This window comes from Choloepus didactylus, chromosome 18 (assembly GCF_015220235.1).
Source record: "Choloepus didactylus isolate mChoDid1 chromosome 18, mChoDid1.pri, whole genome shotgun sequence".
NCBI lineage: Eukaryota > Metazoa > Chordata > Mammalia > Pilosa > Megalonychidae > Choloepus > Choloepus didactylus.
Window position 1 is genome coordinate 2106865 of NC_051324.1, and position 23583 is coordinate 2130447.

At 46.1% G+C, this 23583-nt stretch overlaps 1 protein-coding gene across 2 annotated transcripts in view; it reads left to right on the forward strand.

Moving 5' to 3' along the window:
* Positions 1 to 4315: 4315 nt before the first annotated feature.
* Positions 4316 to 23583, forward strand: part of ALDH3A2 (aldehyde dehydrogenase 3 family member A2) — a 36381-nt gene continuing 17113 nt past the window's right edge. Inside the window, exons 1-7 of one of the 2 annotated variants that reach the window (XM_037810606.1) lie at positions 4316 to 4442; positions 4560 to 4721; positions 6084 to 6315; positions 7046 to 7131; positions 9028 to 9236; positions 10349 to 10466; positions 20731 to 21999. In XM_037810606.1, the coding sequence (XP_037666534.1) occupies positions 4569 to 4721; positions 6084 to 6315; positions 7046 to 7131; positions 9028 to 9236; positions 10349 to 10466; positions 20731 to 21723 (1791 nt within the window). In that variant the 5' untranslated portion in view covers positions 4316 to 4442; positions 4560 to 4568 and the 3' untranslated portion in view covers positions 21724 to 21999. Of the gene's footprint in view, positions 4443 to 4559; positions 4722 to 6083; positions 6316 to 7045; positions 7132 to 9027; positions 9237 to 10348; positions 10467 to 20730; positions 22000 to 23583 lie in introns of those variants that run through there. The other variant, XM_037810607.1, reaches the window with a different exon arrangement.

Sequence of the window (23583 nt, forward strand, 5' to 3'; positions counted from 1 at the left end):
AGAAGGTATCTTCCTCTTGATGCCTTAATTTGGATATTTTCATGGCCTTAGAACTGCCAATTTATGACACAATAAAACTCCTTTGAAAAAGCCAACCCATTTCTGGTATATTGCATTTTGGCAGCTTTAGCAAACTGAAACAAACAAATTGCTCTCTCCAGGCTACTGGCACCCACCCCCCACTCTGGCGGCAGGCTGCCTCGGGGCCCAGCCCCTGCCTTGCTCACTGGTGACAGAAAGGAACATAAAAATCCTCTTCCCCAAGAGCAGGGGTGGGCAAGACCCATTACTGAGCATGACTTTTTCTTTTTTTTTCACTTTTCTTAATGCAATTTTATTGAGCTATATTCACACGCCATGTAATCCACCCAAAGTATACAAACAGTGGCACAGGATCATCACCACTTAGTTGTGCATTCATCACCACAATCAATTTTAGAACATTTTTCATTGTTTCAAGAAAAAAAAAAACCCAAACCCCAAAACATCCCATACTCCTTATCCCACCCCCCATCATTGATCGCTAGCATTGCCATGGTATATTTGTTACTGTTGATGAAAGCATACTAAGGTATTACTGTTAACTGTAGTCCATAGTTTGCAATAGGTGCATTTTCCCCATATACCACTCTATTGTTAACTCCTTGTAATACTTTTGTACATTTGTTCTAGTTCATGAAAGACATTTTTAATATTTGTCTTAACATTTGTCTTTAATATTTGTGATTGTTGATTACAGTCATTATCTTCACAAGATTTACTGAGTTATACAGTCCCATGTTTTAACCTCTGGCTTTCCTTCTGGTGATATATATATATGACTCTAAACTTCCCCTATTGTGATGGTTGGGTTCATGTGTCAACTTGGCCAGGTGATAGTACCCAGCTGTCTGGCCAAGCAAGCAGTAGCCTAACAATTGCTGTGAAGATGTTTGTGGCTGGATAATAAACCAACAGGCTGGTTTATTAAATTATCAGTCAATTGGCTGCAGCTGTGACTGATGACTCACCAAAGGGTGTGCCTTCCACAACGAGAGAATGCAATTGGCTGGATTTAATCCAATTAATCAGTTGAAGACTTATAAGCAAGACAGTTAGAGGACCTTCATTTCTTCTTTGGCTGCCCAGTGAAGCGTTTCCTGAGGAGTTTGTTGAAGTTGCCGGTTCGTTTCCTGAGGAGCTCATTGGACATCTTCCTTGGAGTTGACAGTTTGCTGCCTGCCCTACACAATTTGGACTCGTGCATACCCACATTTGCGTGACTCACTTTTATAAATTTTATAGCCACAGATACCTCTCATTGATTCTGTTTCCCTAGAGAATCCTAACTAATACAACTTGGTACTGGGAGTGGTTCTCGAGAAACAGAATCTTAAAATGGGCTTTTATAATTTGTTTTCTACTCTGATTAGATTCAAATCAGATGTTAAAACATTCCTGCTTTTTTAATATGATATACTCACTGATTTAAGTAGCAATGAGCCAATGAAATCACCACCACACACCAAGTACAGATCTACCATATGACCTGGCAATTTCACTACTATGTATATACCCAAAATAACTGAAAGCAAGGGCTTGAACAGATATTTACACACCAATGTTCCCAGTGGCATTTTTCACAATAGCCAAAAGATGGAAGCAACCCAAGTATCCAGCCAACGAATGGATAAACAAAATGCGGTACATACATACAATGGGTACTATTCAGCAGTAAAAAGGAATTAAGTCCTGATACATGCGGTAATATGAATGAACCTCGAAGACATGTTGAATGAAATATGCTAGACACAAGAGTGTGTCTCACTGATTTGAAACAATTAGAATAAGAAAACTCACAGGGTCAGAATCTAGAATATGGGTTGCCAGGGGTCAGGGTGGGGATAGAGAATGGGAAGTTAAGGCTTAAAAATGTGCAGGGTTCCTATTTGGAGTGGTGGAAATGTTTTGGGATTAGATGGTGGTGATGGTAGCTCAATGTGAATGCAATTAACAGCACTGAAATATATATCTGAACATGATTGTAAGGGGAAATGTTAGATTGTATATGTGATAACAGAATAAAAAATTATTTAAAAAATCCATGGAACTGCACTACACAGTGAACCATAAGTTAGACCATGGACTTTAATTAATAGTACAATTATTAAAATGTGCTATTATCAGTTGTAACAAATGCAAGGTGTTGGTGACGGGGTAGTGTATGGAAATCCTGTATTTTAGGTATGATTGTTCTGTAAACCCACAACTTCTCTGATAAAGGGGAAACATTATTATCTTTTTAAAATATGTATTGAGTACCTACTATGGGCCAATTTCTTTTCCAGGTATTGATATTACAATGAACATGAAAGACAAAGTCCCTGACTTTGTAAGACATTTCAGTGGGGAAGACAGACATAAACAAATAGACACAAACATATACTTAGAAAAATAAAGCATGCTATTAAGAAAAGTAGAGCAGGGTAAGCAACAGAGAGTAGCAGAGTCTGCTATTTAAGACATGGTCAGGGAAGTCTTCCTTAAGAAGGTAACATTTTAACAGAGGTTAAATTAAGTGAGAAAGTTAGCTGAGCACCCTAGGAAAGGAATCGGCAGAATGCCAAGACCCTGAGGTGAGAACGGGCTTGGGCAGTTCTGCAAACGGCATGGAAGCTACTCTGGCTAGAATTCAGTGGACAAATCATGGAAAGTTAAGTCTGAAGAGGCAGCCAGAAGCAAGGATATACAGGGCTTATAGGACACGGTGTAGGCATTGGATTTTATCCTAAATTTGACAGGAAGCCACTGGAAAGTTCTGAGCAGGAAAGGAACACGGTCAGGGCACCTTCTCAAAGAATCACTGACAGCCAAGAGGACAACAGGCTGCAGCAAGGGTCTAGTCATGAAAAGAAAAACCTCTCTAGGTGTTTCATGCAGAGACAATTTAATATAGGGAATTGCTTATAGGAGTGATAGATGATCTGGAAGAGCAAAATGAAGAATGGGGTGATAGCAGAGATCAGAAACTGCCAAAAATACCCCTGGCTGGAGCCCATGGGGTTGTACCTGCTCCTGTGCAATTTGGAGGCACGGTTGCTGCCGTTCTCTATCCACTAGAGAGGTGCCATCTGGACCAAGTTAGGAGCTATGAGTCGGGAATCAGCCTATCTCCACTGCCACTACAGAAGTGGCCAGCAACTGCCTCAGTTCTGAATCCAGAAACAGAAAACTCCTGATGTCTCATCTCTTAGTAGTGCCTCCTACGCTAGAACTTCATAGGAAGCCAGCTGGCATGAGACCCTGAGAAATGCAGTGTACAAACTCCTTCAGTATAAAAGGGCAGGTTTGGAGCTGAGAAACGACAGATAAATAACCCCCCAGATCAAAAGCAGAAGTGCATCCCGTTTAGGATGCTACTGGCTGTTATGTATTTCGGGTGGAAAATGATTATGGTTGGGCTAGAGGGGAAGTGGTCGGGTTCAATGGATTTTTTGAAGATAGGGCCAAAAAGAAGGGTCAAGGATGATTCCAAGGACTTTGGCCGAGTAAACAGAATAAATGAGACAGGGGCCCCGGAGGAGGTAGTGCAGTGTGAGTAGATGTGTTTGGTGGGAAGAAGGTAAAGCAAAAGTTCTATTTTGGACCTGTTACCTTTCAGATGCCCCCTAGACATTCAAACGGAGTGGAACAGGCTAGAGCTGGACATACCTCTTGGACTTCAGAGGAAAGGCTGGGATTAAAGACAGACTCTAAAGCCTCCTCTGTCCATCGTCGATGGGCTGGGATGACCAGGTGACCGCAGACTGAGTCTTGGGACACCTGAACCCTTTAAGAGGTCGGGGAGGGGAGAAAGAGCCAACAAAGGAAACCCCAGAGGCCCCGGTCGGGGCGGTACAAGGAGAACCAGCAGAGTACGCGCTATGGGTGAGACCACCAGGAGCGAGCCTCGGGCGGATGGGGACGTGCCAAACGTCCAGGAGGAGATTACGATCAGAACACTGCACCTGCCAACTAGGCTACGGCGAGGCCAGTGTGCTTGCAGAAACGGGGCAATTTCTTGTACACCTCAGGGGACGGCCCGCCCGTCCGACGCCCGGGCCAGCGTCACGGGGCGCAGCCCTCGCTGCCAACAAGCCCCCGGGGTCGGCCCGGCCCACCCACAGTCGAGGCAGCGGGGGGCGCAGGAGCCGGGGCGGCCGAGGAGAGGGGCGTCGGCGCGGGCTGCCCCGTTCCCCCGCGGCCTGGGCTCAGGCCCCCGCCCCGCCACCCCCCGAGCGGCCCCAAGATGGCGGCTGGAAACCAAAAGGAAGAGCGCGGCCTCTGAGGGGGGCCCGGTCACGTGGGCAGCGCGGGCCAATGGGCGCGCGGCGCGGGGACGAGCCCCGCCCCTCCGGGCAGCGACCGGGCAGTGGGCGGCGGCGGCGGGCGGGGAGGCCGGAGCGCGGCGGGCGGCGGGCGAGGTGCGAGCCGGGGCTTGCTCGCGGGGTCCCGGGCTTGGCCGGGCGGGTCGGGGTCGGGGCCGGGGCCGGGGCCGCGGGGTCGGTGATGGCGCCGGCCGACCTCCCCTCTCTCCTCAGGACGCGGCCATGGAGCAGCAGGTCCAGCGGGTGCGCAGCGCGTTCCGGTCGGGCCGGTCGCGACCCCTGCGGTTCCGGGTGCAGCAGCTCGAGGCCCTGCGGAGGATGGTGCAGGAGCGCGAGGAGGACATCCTGGCGGCCATCGCCGCCGACCTGTGCAAGGTGCGCGCCCCGCGGCCGCCCGCCCGCCCGCCCGCGCGCCGGTTTGCTTTTTTTTTTCTTTCTTCTTCTTTCCTTCTTTTTCTCTTTCGCACCCTTTGGATTTCGGCCTGCGCGGGCACCGTGGGAGTGTCTCCTGGCCTGTCTCCATCCTCCACCCTGCCCGGCTGCAGCCCGCCCCGGCGAGCCCGTTTGCAGGCGCGGAAGTGCTGGTGTGTCCTGCCCCCCGGGGCGCCTCCAGTGCGAATCGCCGCGTGTGCTCTTTCTGCCCCTTTTTCTGTGGCATTTATCGCCCTTTTATCTCACTCGTTCGCAGGAAGGACCTCTGTGTATTCTGGAAGTCAGGAGTGTGTGCCAGCTTAACTCCGTGCAGCCTTCGCTTTTAGCTTGGCGTGTGGTTCCTTTGGGGACGGCGTGTTTGTTGTGGCGGTGGCGGCGCCCAGATTGCCCTTCCTGGCTGTGTGTTGTATGTAGGTCAGGGCCCCTCCAAGGCGAGCGCGTGACAGCCACCTGGGGAGCTTGCTAAAAGGAATTGCGGTTCGGCGGCTCTGGGGTGGGGGCTGAGATTCTCCGTTGCTCAGGAGCGCCCGGATGATGCCATACCCTACTGCCTGCTCCGAAACCAGGCTGTGGATTGTTGAGGTTAAACAGAGGGTGTTGCGGGTGTAAATAGGGTCCCCCGGTTTCCAATAACATGGCTGCCATCTTGCTTTTTATCTGCCTTGCTCTGGCTTTATGAGGTTCCCTTCCCCACCTCCTCTGACCAAAGATTGTAACAGCAGTAATTATTAACACTCCCTTTGTGGTGCTGTTGCTGGAGTGGGACTGTGGTATCAAATAAGCAAGACAGGTCCGTTAGAAGTCCAGAAAGGCTGTGAGCCGTTTACTCTGCAAGTGTCAGATGTTTGCATATATGTTTGCACAGGAACACTAAAGAAAGAAGATCCTTGCCCTGGAGGGTTTTTAATTTGGTTGAGAAACAAAACATCCACAGATCATATGTGGATATGGGTGCACACCAGTGTTTTAAGGGTGAAATATTAAGACACGTTGAAAGGAAATTTGGTATGGAATGTAAATTAAAGTGTGATCAGGGGAGGCCGTTAGTAATCAGGAAGTTTTCCTGAAGGAGGGGAGGTTTTCAATCTGACTTTAAAGGCTTTGGATCAGTAGAGAAGAACTTAGAGGGATGGGATATAAGAGAGAGGAAGTTCGCATGTCCTTATTGAGGGTTTGGAGGGTGGGAAAGGAATGTGGATGGCAAACCAGCTCGTGTGATAGGGTAAGTCATTGTTAGTGCAAGTGTACCCCACCTGGGTGAGTCATAATCACTGTGTAAGGTTAACTGTGTATCTCTTATAACAGAGTGAATTAAACGCATACAGTCAAGAAGTCATTGGCATCCTTGGAGAAATTGATAATGCGCTGCGGAAGCTGCCGGAATGGGTTACTCCTACACCAGCTGAGAAGAACCTGTTCACCATGTTGGATGAGGTCTATATCCACGCAGAGCCCCTGGGAGTTGTACTGATTATTGGAGCTTGGAACTACCCCTTCGTCCTCATCATTCAGCCTCTGATAGGTGCCATCGCAGCAGGTGTGGTGCCAGTTTCAGTCCTTATTCCTTTTTAGACGGGTTTATTCTTTCATGTGGGTTGCAGTGGTGAATTAGATACATTTGCTTTGGTGGTTTGCGTCGGTTTACACCAACAGTGTATTGAGAATTCGTAAAAAACCCTAATTTTAAAAAATGGGCTCCAGAGGAGATTTGCAAGGTGACTGTCTTTTGAGGAACCCACAGGATGAACCTGTGAAGGTGCCAAGGCATCTTGAGTCGACAGGCCCAGGAGTTTGGAGTCAGATGTTGTATTTCAATGTGGTTTCACTGCCAGCTCTGATCTTGGGTGCACGCTTTGATTTCTGTCTGACGAGTTTCTTCATTCAAGTAAGGGCTTGGGTGTATTGCAGATGCCAGGAAATTAACCCTTCTGCAGAATCCAGATCAACAACTTCATCTCAAGAAGGCCTGTCCACCTGACATTTTCAGGGCAGAGGGAAAAATCCAAGGGTGGGGAGGGAAGAAAGTGATGAAAAGCTGAAGGAGTGGGGAACGCTACTGTTAAATGACCTGAAGTTAGCATTCAAGATGGAGAAAGTAGAAGGGAAGGGAAAGCAAGATGAGCTCTTAGGCAGTGCAAGGAGGCGGAGAAGTAAGAGCTGAAGCAGTAATTTGAGTGGCTGGACTCCCCACAGTAACGCCCATTTGGGTAGCTGTTAGAGGTACTCAAGTATTAGACAGTACTCTTCTGCTTTCTTGCTTTGTTTAGGAAATGCAGTGATTGTCAAGCCTTCTGAAGTAAGCGCGAATACAGCCGAGATCTTGGCTACGCTCCTCCCTCAGTATTTAGATCCGGTAAGAATGTCTCGACCCACCTTCAATACTTCTGTTTATTATGGGAAACACATATGTGATCTTCCTGATGCTTGTGATTTTGGCAGGGCATCCATTTGCAGTTTCCTTAAGCCTCCAACAATCGGCTTAATAAAAGAAGTTAAAAGTCCAAAATAACATGAAATAACTAAACGATTGTCGTTCTCCAGTTTATTTTGGCCCATGGTCTCATAGGTATACGCCTGGTATTTTCAAATCCTCTTCTGCCATGGGGCTGTCTGGATTAACCATCGCTTGATCTAAAAAAGCGATTTTAGCTTAATTCATTCAGTAAATATTTATCGAAGGCCAAGTGCCATGCTGTGCTGTGTGCTAGCATATTTTCATTGCTGACGATCTCTCTTGGCCTAAAGGGTGTTGGTTATATAAGAGGACTCTTGCGTTTCAAAGGGGCATGTTCGTGGCATGAAAACTACTCAAAATGACCTCTGGAACCAGGGGGTGGGCCTGCACTTTGAGTTAAAGTGCTGGCATTTAAGTCTGGAAAACTGAGTGAACAAAAGGATCTGATCCCATGGGTTGGTTCACCTGCTGGTCTGAATCAGGATCTTCTGCCCTCACAGGGAGAAAGCTTACGATGCCACCGTGAAACGGGGACTGCTAAGTTTTACATGCAATTGCTGCAGTTAGGAGGCCTCACTAGGCTTCCACTGAAAGGCAGCTTGAAAAATCTCACACTTACACCATGTACACGTTACTTTGTAATAGCCCAGGGTCAACTCTGCCTCTTGGAATAATGTTGTTCTCTTCATTGTTTCAATACTCTGGTGGCAGCCCATGGAATAATTTTGTTTCTATAGCTGTGCTCATCCAGTTCAGAGAGGTGAAATGGGAGACAGTGACAGGCCATGGGTTAAGTAGGATTGGGACCCAGAAGACGGAGGTTTAAGGTCCCACTTTGCCCCTCACTGGGGGGTTCAGATGGGGTTAACAATGCTTTACCTGCCTTACTTGGCTTGCTGGGGTGGGGCGGGGCGGGAGGCGGTCCATCACATTTGCTCTGCAGATTCAGCCGTATGAAAGTTAAAACTTGAAACGTATGTTGGGTGGTTGAACTGTAAAGTTGAATGAGAATTGATCTCTTAAAGAGTGAAGTAAAGTGGAAACACAAGGTGCACAAGTCAGCTTTTGCTTCGAACTTGCACATCAGAATCCCTTGACCATCTCCTTCTCCTGTCTTCTTTGCCAGCTGGTCTCTGGCCTTGCTTTTCTTGTTGTTATTGTCCAAGAAGTTTTCTCTTGTAACAACTGCTCCTAATTGCACAGCACATCTAAACAGGGAAGCTAAACAGATTCCCCCAGTAGCAGACATGGAACCTGAGGGTCAAGGTGACGTCAGCTAGTGAGGAGCAAAGCCTGGATTCTCTCCAAATCTGCCTGAGTTCAAAGCAGGTGCTCTCAGCCGCCAGTGTGTGGGTTACAGGTCATTCTTTATACATTTATTTGGTTCCTTCCATGCCTCAAGCCTTGTCTTGTGCCAAGAGCCTATCGTGTCCTCACCCGCGTCAGCCATATTCTCCCCCAAATCCTCGGTTCCCGCAGCCTCCTTCTCAGATATTTTCCCTGTGCCAGTCCGACTGTTTGCTCTCTTTCTTTGTGCGCCTTTGTGGCTTGTGTAGATAACAGGGATGGATTCTCTGAGTCACTTCCACTGTGAGGGGATGGTTCCCGGGTGCCGTCGGACTCCGATCTCTGCTTGTCCTCGGTCGGCCGCCTCTTGCGTTCCTCAGACAGACCAGCCTCAGGCTTCACCTGGTTTTACTGAATACTGAGTATGCGTATTGACAAAGAAATTGCTGGTGTTAGGAAACAGGATTAATTTGGCCATTCAGGTGTTTGTGTTTCCCTCTCTTTGAGGACCTGTATGTTGTTATTAATGGTGGTGTTCCGGAGACCACAGAGCTCCTGAAGCAGCGGTTCGACCACATCCTTTACACGGGAAACACTGCAGTTGGAAAGATTGTCATGGAAGCCGCTGCCAAGCACCTGACCCCTGTGACTCTCGAGCTGGGCGGGAAGAGTCCGTGTTATGTTGATAAAGACTGTGACCTGGACGTTGCTTGCAGGTGAGATTGCTCTCTGGTTTTCCCTGCACAGCAGAGGCTTTTCCTAGCAGGTTGTTGTCTCCTCTTTGTCCTTGAACCCCATGCCTGGTGGCTCTGAGATACATCGTTAAGCTCGGTGGATGAGATCCTCAAGGGTAAGAAAACTCTATCACAAACTGTGCATCCGTGCCACTGTCAGAAACGATGAGCCATAGTTCTTGCCCGCATGTGTTGTCTTTAGAAATAAAAAGTCCTGCTTATCTCAAGAGGATATATAGATTTGTCAAGAAATTTTACTGCACTGTTGACAGATGATCCAGGAAGTAGGTAAAATAAAATATTGCGGGTGCCCGATAAAATCAGTTCCCAGTGGAAAGGGTATTAGGCTGATCTCCTAACTGAGTTCCTTTGCTGACAACACTGGTGTTACTCATCTGTGACTTTGAATAGCATCTCGCATCTGGGAACTAGAGAATAAAAGGTTTCAGGTTCTCTCTGCTTTGACAGGTTGAGCTACCAGGAAGTGCCAGACGCAGAGCTGGCTCTGTCCTCTGGGTGGTGTGGCTGCCTCTCCCCGCAGAGATGGGGCGCCAACAGGAGTTAGGTAGAAGGAGAGATGGCCCGGAATCCAGGTTGGCTCTGTGGGCAGAAGTCTGTGGACTTCTGTTTGAACCCAGGAATGGCATCCGGAGTGAGGAGGGAGGTCTTGCAGCCTGGCCCCGGATCTAAGCTGCTTGTCAGCAGGACCCAGAGCCACAGCCCGGAGACGCAGAGTCTACTCCTGTCATCCAGGAAGTCCTTATGGCTGGAGGAGGAGGAAGGGGGTGTTGGGAGGCCATTTCCCGTCTCCCCCTGCAGCAGGCAGTGACTCTGCGGCCTATAAAGGACTCTTTTCCATGAGCCAGCTGGAGAACTTCCCTGCCACATGTAACTTCCTGCCTCGATTGGAAAATCATTCTAAGTTCCAAACAGCTGACTTAGAGATGAAATTTTAAAATGTGCTTTGTTTTTCATAAAGATACCGAGTAAAGATAAGAATACATTCTAGCAGCAAAACCTCAGAACAACACAGAAGTATGTAGCAATTGAATATTAGGCAGAATCCCAGAGCTTTTGGGGTTTTGTTTCCTCAGACGCATCGCCTGGGGCAAGTTCATGAACTGTGGCCAGACCTGCATTGCTCCCGACTATGTCCTCTGCGAGCCAGCCCTGCAGAGCCAGATCGTGCAGAAGATCCAGGAAACCGTGAAGGTGTGCGGTCGTGGGTTTTATTCAGATACAGAGTCGCATCATCTGGTTGCACACTGCTTCCCCTGCTTCCCTCCCCCCAGGAAAATCCTAGTGGCATCTGTGACAAAACAGTTGATCAGTTAGTTCAAAAAAGTCCTCTGCAGAACGTCCACTGGGAGCTGGGGTTGGCCAGTGCTAGACCCACTTAAATGACCAGCTGATTGGTTGGTGAAATAGCTACTTAATTGTGGCACATGCTTAAACAGAATAAGTCAAAATAGCAGTCTGTGGTTTTGAGAGAATGTCACTGATGCCTTGAGACGGGACTGGAGACCCTTTGCATATTGGCCCTTGCTGATCAAGGCAGGCAGCCCAGGCAGACCCCGGAGATAACGTGGGTTGGTTGCGGACCACCGCAGTGAAGCGGATATCGCAATCCAGCGAGTCCCACAAATATAAAAGTTATGTCTACAGTGTACCGTAGTCCGTTAGGCGTATCACAGCATTGTGTCTAAAACAGAAGGTACATGCCTTAGTCAAAATGTGGTTCAGAGGCACGAGGTGAGCACCTGCTGTTGGAAAAATGGTGCCCATAGACGTGCTCAATGCAGGGCTGCACAAACCTTCAGTTTGTAAAAACCGCAATATCTACGAAGTGCAATAAGATGAGGAGCAATGAAACAAGGTATGCCTGTGTTCTGGTGAGCTAAAGTTGCCAAAATGCCAAATACCAGAAATGGATTGCCCTTTACGATGGGATTTATTAGTTCACAGATTTACAGTTCTGAGGCCATGAAAATGTCCCAACTAAGACAGTAGCTTCTCTGAGGAAAAGCTGATGACATCTGGGGTTTCTGTCACATGGGAAGGCACGTGGCCAGAGTCCACCAGGCCTCTCCCACGGTTAGTGTCTCATTTCCGTTGCTTTCTCCAAAATGTCTCTAGGCTTCTGTCTTAGCTCCTCTCTTTTAGTTCTGTCCGTCTTTGCCGTTTCTCCCAGAGTATTTCTCTCTAAGCATCTAGGGGTTCTTTTTGCTTCTCCGTCACAGACTCTGGACTTTATCTCTTAGCTTCTCTCCTGGTTCTGGTTTCAATAGCTGTCTCCAAAGTGTCTCTAGGTGTTTTCTCTCTAAATGTCTCTGAACTCTCTTCAGGATGTCTCTGCCTTTTATCCTCTCACAGAGGACTCCAGTAAACTAACTAAGACCCACCTTGAATGGGTGGGGTCACATCTCCATGGAAATAATGTAATCAGACAGCCCTACTTAGAATTGGGTGGGTCACATCTCCATGGAAACAACCTGATCAAAAGATCCTGCCCACAATAAGTCTGCACCCACAAGATTGGATTAAAAGAACATGGCTTTTTTGGGGTACATAAATGATTCAAACCAGCACAGCCTGTATTTACGTTTGTAGAGTCTGGTATGACCAGTGGTTTGGAGGAGTGAGTTAATTAAATACTGACTTAACGTGCACTCTACGTGGTTATCAGTCTTTCAGAGTGAGGGGATCGGGGAAGGCAGCACAGCGGTGTCCTAAGCTGAGCCCTGAAGAAAGGCAGGGTTTGGAGGGGTATAGAAAGTGGGGTGAACCCTTGTGCTTGAGGAGAGTGGTGGGAAGGAGTCACCAAGCCCTGGAAGGGGAAGAAATGAGTAGAACAGCCATGGAGCATTCACAGATATTAACTGAGCACTGGCAGGAAGGATCAGGAATATTGAGTAACGGATGTGATCAGGGAAGGAAAGTCGTGTAGCAGGAAGTTCAGGGAGATAGTTCACCACGGCTCCAGGCAGGGTGACTCGGGGGATGAGGTGCATGGGGTTTCCACGTGGGAACTGGCTGTTAGTGGTGGGACAGGAGATGGGACCAGACGGGGAGATGATGAAGGGAAAGCAGGCTGGTCTCAGGGACTGTGGCACGGAGGAGAGAGAAGGGAAAGATATTTTGGAATTGGACAGGAAGTGCTTAGTTGAGGATGGAGGTGAACGCAGTTTCAAAGAGTACGGGCCCCTCTGCCTTCCTCTGGTGCTCTCGGCCCAGCTGCACGTTCGAGTCCCCAGGGAGCCGTTCCGACCGACTCTCCAGGCCTGCCCCTCGAAAGCTGCTGACTCGGTTGGTCTGGGGTCCCAGTGAGTCTGAGGTGCAGCCAGCATGGGAAACCACTGTTGGTGGCCCTGGAGGTGGGTCCCAGGTGTGTGCATTTGAACAAGCAGCCCCGCTGACTCGTGGCATGCAAACTGGAGAGTCGCCATTGGCGAAGGTGGGTGAGCAGTCTTCCTTTTGATTTGCGAGTAAACTGAGAGCTGTCACGAGGCTTTGGAGGGATCAGAAAGATACCAACGGTGACATTAAGATGGTTGGAAGGAAGAGCAGCAGTTGAGTGGTTTTGTTTCTTTGACATGGTGACTATCAGCTATATGATCATTGGGGTTGTTACCTTGGTTAATTGATCAGAGCTATACTTTGAAGCTTTGTGGGGTTCACCTTTGACTGGTGGCAATACCTGGCCGGAGGAGATCTAAAACGACAGAGTAGAGCAGAGGGCGGCACACGTTTTATATACAGGGCTAGCTGGTAAATATTTTACAACTCGCATTCAGTGTGTCGCGGTGGGAGAGAAGCCCTGGCTGCTATGTAGTCGGATGGGCGAGGCAGCGGCCAGATTTGCCCCCCAACCCTGGTTTGTGCCCCCCCCCCCAATATAGAGCAAGACGACTTCCCCTACACCTGCTGTCACATTCACCCCCAGAAAGGCCCATGGACAGACTGCAAGAGATCTGTATGGACCCCCTGAAACCATGGAAAGTGATAGGTGTGTGCACACAGTATTTTTTTGTGTGTGCTAAAATACATAGCAAAAAATTTACCATTTTAACCATTTTTAAGTGTATCATTCTGGGGCATTAAATACATTCACAGTGTTGTGTAACCATCATCACCATCTCCAGAATGTTGTCATCACTCCAGATAGAAACTGCACCCAGTAAGCACTAACTCCCTATTTCCCTCCTCTCCCCCCTCCCTGGCTCCTGGTAACCACAATTCTACTTCTGTCTCTATGAATTTGCTTATTCTAGGTACTTCCTATAAGCAGAATCATGCCTATTTGTCAGTTTTGTGTCTGGCGTATTTCACTTAGCATAATGTTTTTGAGGTTCCTCCATCCGTGCGGTAGCACGTGTCAGAACTTCATTCCTTTTTTTATGGCTGAATACCACATAGTGTTTATCCGTTCATCTGTTGACGGACACTTAGGTTGCTTCCACCTTTTGTCTCAGGAATAATGCTGCTGTGAATATTAGTGTTTAATTATCTGCCTGAGTTCCTGCTTTCAGTTCTTTTGGGTTATACTTAGGAGTGGAATTGTCAGGTCATATGATAATTCTTCCAGTCCTTTGTCCATTTTTTAATTGGGTTATTTTTCTCTTTTGTTGTTGAGTTGTACAGGTTCTTTTTATGTTCTGGATAGTATACCTTTATCAGATACGTGATTTGCAACTATTTTCTCTCATTCCATGGGCTGTCTTTTCACTTTCTTGATAGTGTTTTTGACACACACAAGTGTTTAATTTTGATGTTCAGTTTATCTGTTTTTTCTTTTGTTGCCTGTGCTTTTGGTGTCATATTTAAGAAACCATTGCCAAATTCAACATCCTGAAGATTTATTCCTGTATTTTCTTCCAAGAATTTTATAGTTTTTCTTCTTATATTTAGGTCATTGATCCATTTTGAGTTAATTTTTCTGTATGCTGAGAGGTGTAGGGGTCCAGTTTCCTTTTTTTGCATGTGGATTTCCAGTTTTCCCAGCACCGTTTGTTGAAAAGACTTTCCTTGAACAGTCCTTGAACCTTGACCTTTCGCTGAAGACCGTAGCTGCCCTGCAGGACCTCGGTTGACTGCATGTGCGAGGGCTGCTTTCTGAATTCTCAGCTGTGCCCCCTTGACGCATGTCTGTCCTCACGCCAGTGCCACACTGTTCTCATTACTGCAGTTTCATGTAAGTTTTTGAAACTGGGAAGTGCGAATCCTCCAACTTGGTTCTTTCTCAAGATTGTTGTGCTATTTGGGCTCCCTTGGTTTCCATATGAATTCAAGGTGGGCGGAGGGTTTCTGTTTCCACAGAAATGCACGCGCACACACACACACACACACACACACACACACCCCACATGGGATTTTTTTTTTTTTTTTTTTAAGGAAGCATCATTTAATTAATGATTCCTTTATGTTGAACATTTTGGTTTTTGCCATGATATATATAAGACTGCAGTAAACATCTTCCTACATTCAATCTTTTCTTTCATTGATTTTTTAAACTGGTAACATATATACAAAATTTCTCATTTTTCAGCATAACAATTTAGTTGCATTTTTTTTTTTTTCACCTGTGTGTCTGAGCTTGCCAGTTGATTTTTTTTCTTTTTTTAAATTCAGTTTTATTGAAATATATTCACAAACCATACAGTCATCCATGGTATACAATCAACTGTTCACAGTATGATCATACAGTTATGTGTTCATCACCACAATCTATTTCTGAACATTTTCCTTACATCAGAAAGAATCAGAATAAGAATAAAAAATAAAAGTGAAAAGAGAATACCCAAACCATCCCCCCATCCCACCCTATTTGTCATTTAGTTTTTACTCCCATTTTTCTACTGATTTTTTCTCAATTTTTTAACTTTGTTTATCAAAAAATTAAAAACAAACAGGCAGACAACAACCAAAAAAACCCCACAACATTTCAAAGAAAGCAATGGATTAAGGAAAACAAATAACCTAAAATAACTACTTTGCTTCCAATATGTTCCTACCATACCCCAAGAAAATTAATAAACCATGTCCAAACAGAGGAGTAAGAAAAACAAATAATCTAAAATAACTACATTGCTTCCATCATGTTCCTACCATACCCCAAGAAAATTAACAACCCCTAAGAAAACAAAGGAATAAGAGAAAAAAAAAACCTAAAATAACTCTATTGCTTCCAACATGATCTTACTATATCCAAGAAAGTTTACAAACCCTAATCATTCCTGAGCATTCCCATAACATTGAGATTACCCTCCATAGTTTATCTGTTCTTATTAGATTATCATTCCCCCTCCACTAATTGGTATCTCTAGGTCCCCTACATTCTACAGTATAAAACATTGTACATTTTTCACAGAATTCACATTAGTGGTAACATACAATATCTCTCTTTTTGTGCCTGGCTTATTTTGCTCAGCATTATGTCTTTTTTTTTTTAATCTTCATTTTATTGAGATATATTCATATACCACGCAGTCATACAAAACAAATCGTACTTTCGATTGTTCACAGTACCATTACATAGTTGTACATTCATCACCCAGATCAATCCCTGACACCTTCATTAGCACACACACAAGAATAACAAGAATAATAATTAGAGTGAAAAAGAGCAATTGAAGTAAAAAAGAACACTGGGTACCTTTGTCTGTTTGTTTCCTTCCCCTATTTTTCTACTCATCCATCCATAAGCTAGACAAAGTGGAGTGTGGTCCTTATGGCTTTCCCAATCCCCTTGTCACCCCTCATAAGCTACATTTTTATACAACTGTCTTCGAGATTCATGGGTTCTGGGTTGTAGTTTGATAGTTTCAGGTATCCACCACCAGCTACCCCAATTCTTTAGAACCTAAAAAGGGTTGCCTAAAGTGTGCGTAAGAGTGCCCACCAGAGTGACCTCTCGGCTCCTTTTGGATTCTCTCTGCCACTGAAGCTTATTTCATTTCCTTTCACATCCCCCTTTTGGTCAAGAAGATGTTCTCTGTCCCACGATGCCAGGTCTACATTCCTCCCCGGGAGTCATATTCCACGTTGCCAGGGAGATTCACTCGCCTGGGTGTCTGATCCCACGTAGGGGGGAGGGCAGTGATTTCACCTTTCAAGTTGGCTTAGCTAGAGAGACAGGGCCACATCTGAGCAACAAAGAGGCATTCGGGAGGAGGCTCTTAGGCACAACCATAGGGAGGCCTAGCCTCTCCTTTGCAGCAACCGTCTTCCCAAGGGTAAAACCTGTGGTAGAGGGCTCAACCCATCAAACCACGAGTCCCCTATGTCTGTGGTCATGTTAGCAACCATGGAGGTGGGGTAGGTGAATACCCCTGCATTCTCCACAGGCTCCTCAAGGGGGCACTGCATCTTTTTTTTTCCTTGATTTTTTTTTTTTTTTAACTTTCCCTTCTTTTTAAATCAACTGTATGAAAAAAAAGTTAAAAAGAAAACAAACATACAATAAAAGAACATTTTAAAGAGACCATAACAAGGGAGTAAGAAAAAGACAACTAACCTAAGATAACTGCTTAACTTCCAACATGTTCCTACTTTACCCCAAGAAAGTTACCTAATATAGCAACATTTCTGTGAACTTGCTCCTACTATATCCATCAGAAATTAACAGACCATAGTCATTCCTGGGCATCCCCAGAACGTTAAATAGCTTATCTGTTCTTCTTGGATTATTGTTCCCCCTTCCTTAATTGCTCTCTATTGCTAGTTCCCCTACATTCTACATTATAAGCCATTTGTTTTATATTTTTCAAAGTTCACATTAGTGGTAGCATATAATATTTCTCTTTTTGTGCCTGGCTTATTTCGCTTAGCATTATGTCTTCAAGGTTCATCCATGTTGTCATATGTTTCACGAGATCGTTCCTTCTTACTGCCGCGTAGTATTCCATCGTGTGTATATACCACATTTTATTTATCCACTCATCTGTTGAAGGACATTTGGCTTGTTTCCATCTTTTGGCAATTGTGAATAATGCTGCTATGAACATTGGCGTGCAGATATCTGTTCATGTCACTGCTTTCTGATCTTCCGGGCATATACCGAGAAGTGCAATCGCTGGGTCGAATGGTAACTCTATATCTAGTTTTCTAAGGAACTGCCAGACTGACTTCCAGAGTGGCTGAACCATTATACAGTCCCACCAACAGTGAATAAGAGTTCCAATTTCTCCACATCCCCTCCAGCATTTGTAGTTTCCTGTTTGTTTAATGGCAGCCATTCTAACCGGTGTTAGATGGTATCTCATTGTGGTCTTAATTTGCATCTCTCTAATAGCTAGTGAAGCTGAACATTTTTTCATGTGTTTCTTGGCCATTTGTATTTCCTCTTCAGAGAACTGTCTTTTCATATCTTTTGCCCATTTTCTAATTGGGCCGACTGTACTATTGTCATTGAGTTGTAGGATTTCTTTATATATGCAAGATATCAGTCTTTTGTCGGATACATGGTTTCCAAAAATTTTTTCCCATTGAGTTGGCTGCCTCTTCACCTTTTTGAGAAATTCCTTTGAGGTGCAGAAACTTCTAAGCTTGAGGAGTTCCCATTTATCTATTTTCTCTTTTGTTGCTTGTGCTTTGGGTGTAAAGTCTAGGAAGTGGCCGCCTAATACAAGGTCTTGAAGATGTTTTCCTACATTATCTTCTAGGAGTTTTATGGTACTTTCTTTTATATTGAGATCTTTGGTCCATTTTGAGTTAATTTTTGTGTAGGGTGTGAGGTAGGGGTCCTCTTTCATTCTTTTGGATATGGATATCCAACTCTCCCAGCCCCATTTGTTGAAAAGACCATTATGACTCAGTTCAGTGACTTTGGGGGCCTTATCAAAGATCAGTCGGCCATAGATCTGAGGGTCTATCTCCGAATTCTCAATTCGATTCCATTGATCTATATGTCTATCTTTGTGCCAGTACCATGCTGTTTTGGCAACTGTGGCTTTATAATAAGCTTCAAAGTCAGGGAGTGTAAGTCCTCCCGCTTCGTTTTTCTTTTTTAGAGTGTCTTTAGCAATTCGAGGCATCTTCCCTTTCCAAATAAATTTGATAACTAGCTTTTCCAAGTCTGCAAAGTAGGTTGTTGGAATTTTGATTGGGATTGCATTGAATCTGTAGATGAGTTTGGGTAGAATTGACATCTTAATGACATTTAGCCTTCCTATCCATGAACATGGAATATTTTTCCATCTTTTAAGGTCCCCTTCTATTTCTTTTAGTAGAGTTATGTAGTTTTCTTTGTATAGGTCTTTTACATCTTTGGTTAAGTTTATTCCTAGGTACTTGATTTTTTTAGTTGCTATTGAAAATGGAATCTTTTTCTTGAGTGTCTCTTCAGTTTGTTCATTTCTAGCATATAGAAACATTACTAACTTATGTGCATTAATCTTGTATCCTGCTACTTTGCTAAATTTGTTTATTAGCTCTAGTAGCTGTATCGTCGATTTCTCAGGGTTTTCTAGATATAAGATCATATCATCTGCAAACAGTGACAGTTTTACTTCTTCTTTTCCAATTTGGATGCCTTTTATTTCTTTGTCTTGCCGGATTGCCCTGGCTAGCACTTCCAGCACAATGTTGAATAACAGTGGTGATAGCGGGCATCCTTGTCTTGTTCCTGATCTTAGAGGGAAGGCTTTCAGTCTCTGTCCATTGAGTACTATGCTGGCTGTGGGTTTTTCATATATGCTCTTTATCATGTTGAGGAAGTTTCCTTCAATTCCTACCTTTTGAAGTGTTTTTATCAAAAACGGATGTTGGATTTTGTCAAATGCTTTTTCAGCATCTATTGAGATGATCAATTGATTTTTCCCTTTTGACTTGTTAATGTGTTGTAATACATTGATTTTCTTATGTTGAACCATCCTTGCATGCCTGGAATAAACCCCACTTGGTCATGGTGTATGATTTTTTTAATGTGTCTTTGGATTCGATTTGCAAGTATTTTGTTGAGGATTTTTGCATCTATATTCATTAGGGAGATTGGCCGGTAGTTTTCCTTTTTTGTAGCATCTTTGCCTGGTTTTGGTATTAGATTGATGTTAGCTTCATAAAATGAGTTAGGTAGTGTTCCATTTTCTTCAATGTTTTGAAAGAGTTTGAGTAAGATTGGTGTCAGTTCTTTCTGGAAAGTTTGGTAGAATTCCCCTGTGAAGCCATCTGGCCCTGGGCATTTATTTGTGGGAAGATTTTTGATGACTGATTGGATCTCTTTGCTTGTGATGGGTTGGTTGAGGTCTTCTATTTCTTCTCTGGTCAGTCTAGGTTGTTCATATGTTTCCAGGAAATTGTCCATTTCCTCTACATTATCCAGTTTGTTGCCATATAGTTGTTCATAGTATCCTCTTATAATTTTTTTAATTTCTTCAGGATCTGCAGTTATGTCACCTTTTTCATTCATTCCTGGTGGTGTCATACGCGCTGAACACCCACTGGGACCACCCAGTAAACATTTTCACCGACAGCCTCTACACTTATCAGGTCTGCCGAGTCCTCGCGTTTTCCACCATTTTCCCCGGGAACTCGGCCATCGATAAAGCACTTTCTGACCTCAGGAGCATCTTGGAGCATCGACAGGATTCTTGGTTCATTAGCCACATTCGTAGTCACTCAGGCCTTCCGGGGCCCTTGGCTGATGGCAACAGTATAGTAGACCAAGCGGTCTCAGCTCAAGATACCCAAGCAATGCTAACTCGCACCGCGGCCCCTCCGGGGGACGCTGTTAACCAGGCCAAGTTATTGCATTCTAAGTTTCACTTTTCGGCTGCATCGTTGCATCATCTATGTGGCCTCCCCCTAGACACCTGTAAACATCTTGTCCGCAATTGCGCAACTTGTGTGCCCTTCGCGCCGCTTGGCCCCCTGCAACCTCAGGGAGTCAACCCACGAGGCCTAAAACCCAATTCTAGATGGCAAATGGACGTAACTCACGTTCCGTCCTTTGGGCGCCTCAAGTATGTACATGTAATGATTGACACCTTCTCGGCCATGTGTTATGCGCTCCCCCTCGTCGGGGAAACGGCCAAACACTGTATCAAGGCCCTGAGACAAGGAATTCTCTTCATGGGAGTCCCCTGGGACATAAAAACGGACAATGGGCCTGCCTATCGCAGTGCCTCCTTTGCGGCCTTTCTTCAGTTATATAACATCACCCATCATTTCGGCATCCCTTATAATCCTCAGGGGCAAGCCATTGTGGAAGCAGTCCACCGCCGCTTAAAAACACAAATTGAAAAAGAAAGGGCCATGCTCCCCCAGGCAACTCCAGGGGACCTTATCATAGCAGCCCTTATTCACCTTAACCTATTCACATTCAATAAGGAAGGGCTTTCGCCCCTACATAGACATTGGGGGCCCTCGTATAGGCCCACCCAGGCCCCGATGGTCTACTGGAAGGACCCAGAGAGTAATGCCTGGAAGGGTCCCTCCCCACTCCTTGCCCAGGGGCGCGGGTTTGCTTGTGTTTTCCCAGATGATGCATCACAGCCAATCTGGATCCCAGGAAGAGCAATCCGACCCGCCACCAGCAGCCACGCGTCTAACGAGACGAGAACGCCGTCGTCTCCGCAACCCGGTGTACCAGATGACAACCTTGCACCTAGACCGGGAGCCCAGTCCGGAGATACCCCCGGAGAGACAAGAAATCATGGAGATTATGCGCCTATACAGACGGGCAAAAGCAAGCCCCCTGCACCTCCGTAACCCCCACCCAAGCATTGCTTCCCTTCTAATGATCATGCTTGCCCTCGCCTCTTCCACCCAGGCCAACTCACTACACCAACCTTTTAACTGGACAGTCCATATCATGGGGGGGATAGAGAAGGACCTCCTCTATAATGTTACAGCCGAGGCTCCTTCGTTTACTGCCAGCATTTGTGATTTTGTTCAATTCACAGGTTTAAACAACAATAATTGGTTACGTAATCAATGTCAAGGCGGCCTCGTTTCTGGTTATTACATTTGTCCCTCCACAGGCAAAGGCTGTGCTGACCCCTCGCATTTTTATTGCCCCTCCTGGGGATGTGAAACAATGGCCTATGGATGGTCTGGAGCTCCCAATAGAGATCAGCACCTCCAAGTGTCATGGACAAAGCCAAATTGGCGCAATATAACCCTTAAGGTTAAAAACCCCGGCGAGGACAATTGGCTTAGTGGCCGCACATATGGCCTCCGCCTCTACATGGAGGGCTATGATTGGGGTGGTCTCTTCTCCATACAAAAGAGACACCCCACCGCCACCGATCCGAGCGGCGTTGGCCCCAACAAAGTCCTTAACCCCCTTAATCCACGGCCCTCCAGCCGCACCTCTGCTGCAAACAGCGCATCGCCAACCCCACCACCCCAACCTTTTCTGCCCCCCTCTCATTACTCCTCTCCCCTCCTCGGCCTTATCCAAGCGGCCTTCACCTCAGTGAATTCCTCCCACCCCAATCTTACCTCCTCCCTCTCATCGGCCCCCTACTAATGATTATTCTAGCTCTCACCCTAGGGCCCTGTGTTATCCGCAGACTTGTCCAACTCGCTAAAAGCCAGGCCAATGCTGTCTTCTCATCATTTGTGCAAGTCCAGTATCAACGACTTGCCTCTACTGAAGAAGCTAGCCCTCCGCAGCGTCACCACCCTCGTCCATCCCGCAAGCAGCGAGGCCCCTCTTGAGCGCCCGGGCGCCACACCAACGCCGAGCTCCAGCCTCTCTGAGCAGCCGTCAATCCTTTTCCCCTCCCCGGTCTCCCCTTTCCCTCATCCCTTGGCGGATCTCTCCTGTGAGCTGCTTCTTCTAATTAAAAAAGAAGGGGGAATTGCGGGTTGCTGGTGCTGAGTTCCAACTTGGCGGGCCGGGGCCAGGGAACCTGGTCAGCCCCTGGGGGAGGCGATGGGCACGGGCAGTAGCGCCCTCCACAGCCCCCCCCCAGGGAACCTGGCCAGCCCCTGGAGAGGGTAGTGGGCATGGGCAGTAATACCCTCCACAGCCCCCCGGGCCTGAGAAAGTGGAGCCGGCTACAGGCCCCATCTCCCTCACCCAAAATACAACCGTTAGAGGAAGCTTGCCAGAGAAAACCGCCCCCTTTATCTTGCCCGCACACTCCCCGTTGCCAGAGCAACTCCCGCCACCGCCAGTGCGCATGCACCATTGCCAGAGCAACTCCCACCCTTTCCAAACGACCTCCGCGCCCTCTCAGAACCAATCCTAGCCTTTATCCCCTCAGCATTGCCATGTAAGGACCCCACACCCCTAACACTGACCCCGCCCTCTATGCCACCCTATATAACTTGTGCTCACCCCTGAATAAAGGCTTTTTGTTCTACTACCTTGAAAAGAGAGTGTCTCGCGTCCCTCTCTCGCCGCCCTCCACACCTTGCACGCCTCCGCCGGGGACTCGGCCAAGTCCCCCGCCTCACCTTCGCCTCTGGGAAGAGCTGCTGCCGGTACCCCTCAAGCAACGCTGAGCGCAGAGGGTTCCGTGGCTGCCCGCCCCAAGCTGCGACCGCAATTCATTATTTTGTTTATATGGGTCTTATCTCTTTTTGATTTTGTCAGTCTAGCTAGGGGCTTGTCAATCTTGTTGATCTTCTCAAAGAACCAACTTTTGGTGATATTTATCCTCTCTATTGTTTTTTTGTTCTCTATGTCATTTATTTCTGCTTTAATCCTTGTTATTTCTTTTCTTGTACTTGGTTTAGGATTGGTTTGCTGTTCATTTTCTAGCTTCTTCAGTTGATCCATTAGTTCTTTGATTTTGGCTCTTTCTTCCTTTTTAATATATGCGTTTAGTGCTATAAATTTCCCCCTTAGCACTGCTTTTGCTGCATCCCATAGGTTTTGGTATGTTGTGTTCTCATTTTCATTCGTCTCTATATATTTAGCAATTTCTCTTGCTATTTCTTCTTTAACCCACTGATTGTTTAGGAGTGTGTTGTTTAACCTCCAGGTATTTGTGAATTTTCTAAGTCTCTGATGGTTATTGACTTCTAATTGTATTCCACTGTGGTCAGAGAATGTGCTTTGAATAATTTCAATCTTTTTAAATTTATTGAGGCTTGTTTTATGTCCCAGCATATGATCTATTCTGGAGAAAGTTCCATGAGCACTAGAAAAGTATGTGTATCCTGGTGATTTGGGATGTAATGTCCTGTATATGTCTGTTAAATCTAATTCATTTATCAGATTGTTTAGGTTTTCAATTTCCTTATTGGTCTTCTGTCTGGTTGATCTATCTATAGGAGAGAGTGATGTGTTGAAGTCTCCCACAATTATTGTGGAAACATCAATTGCTTCCTTTAGTTTTGCCAGTGTTTCTCTCATGTATTTTGTGGCACCTTGGTT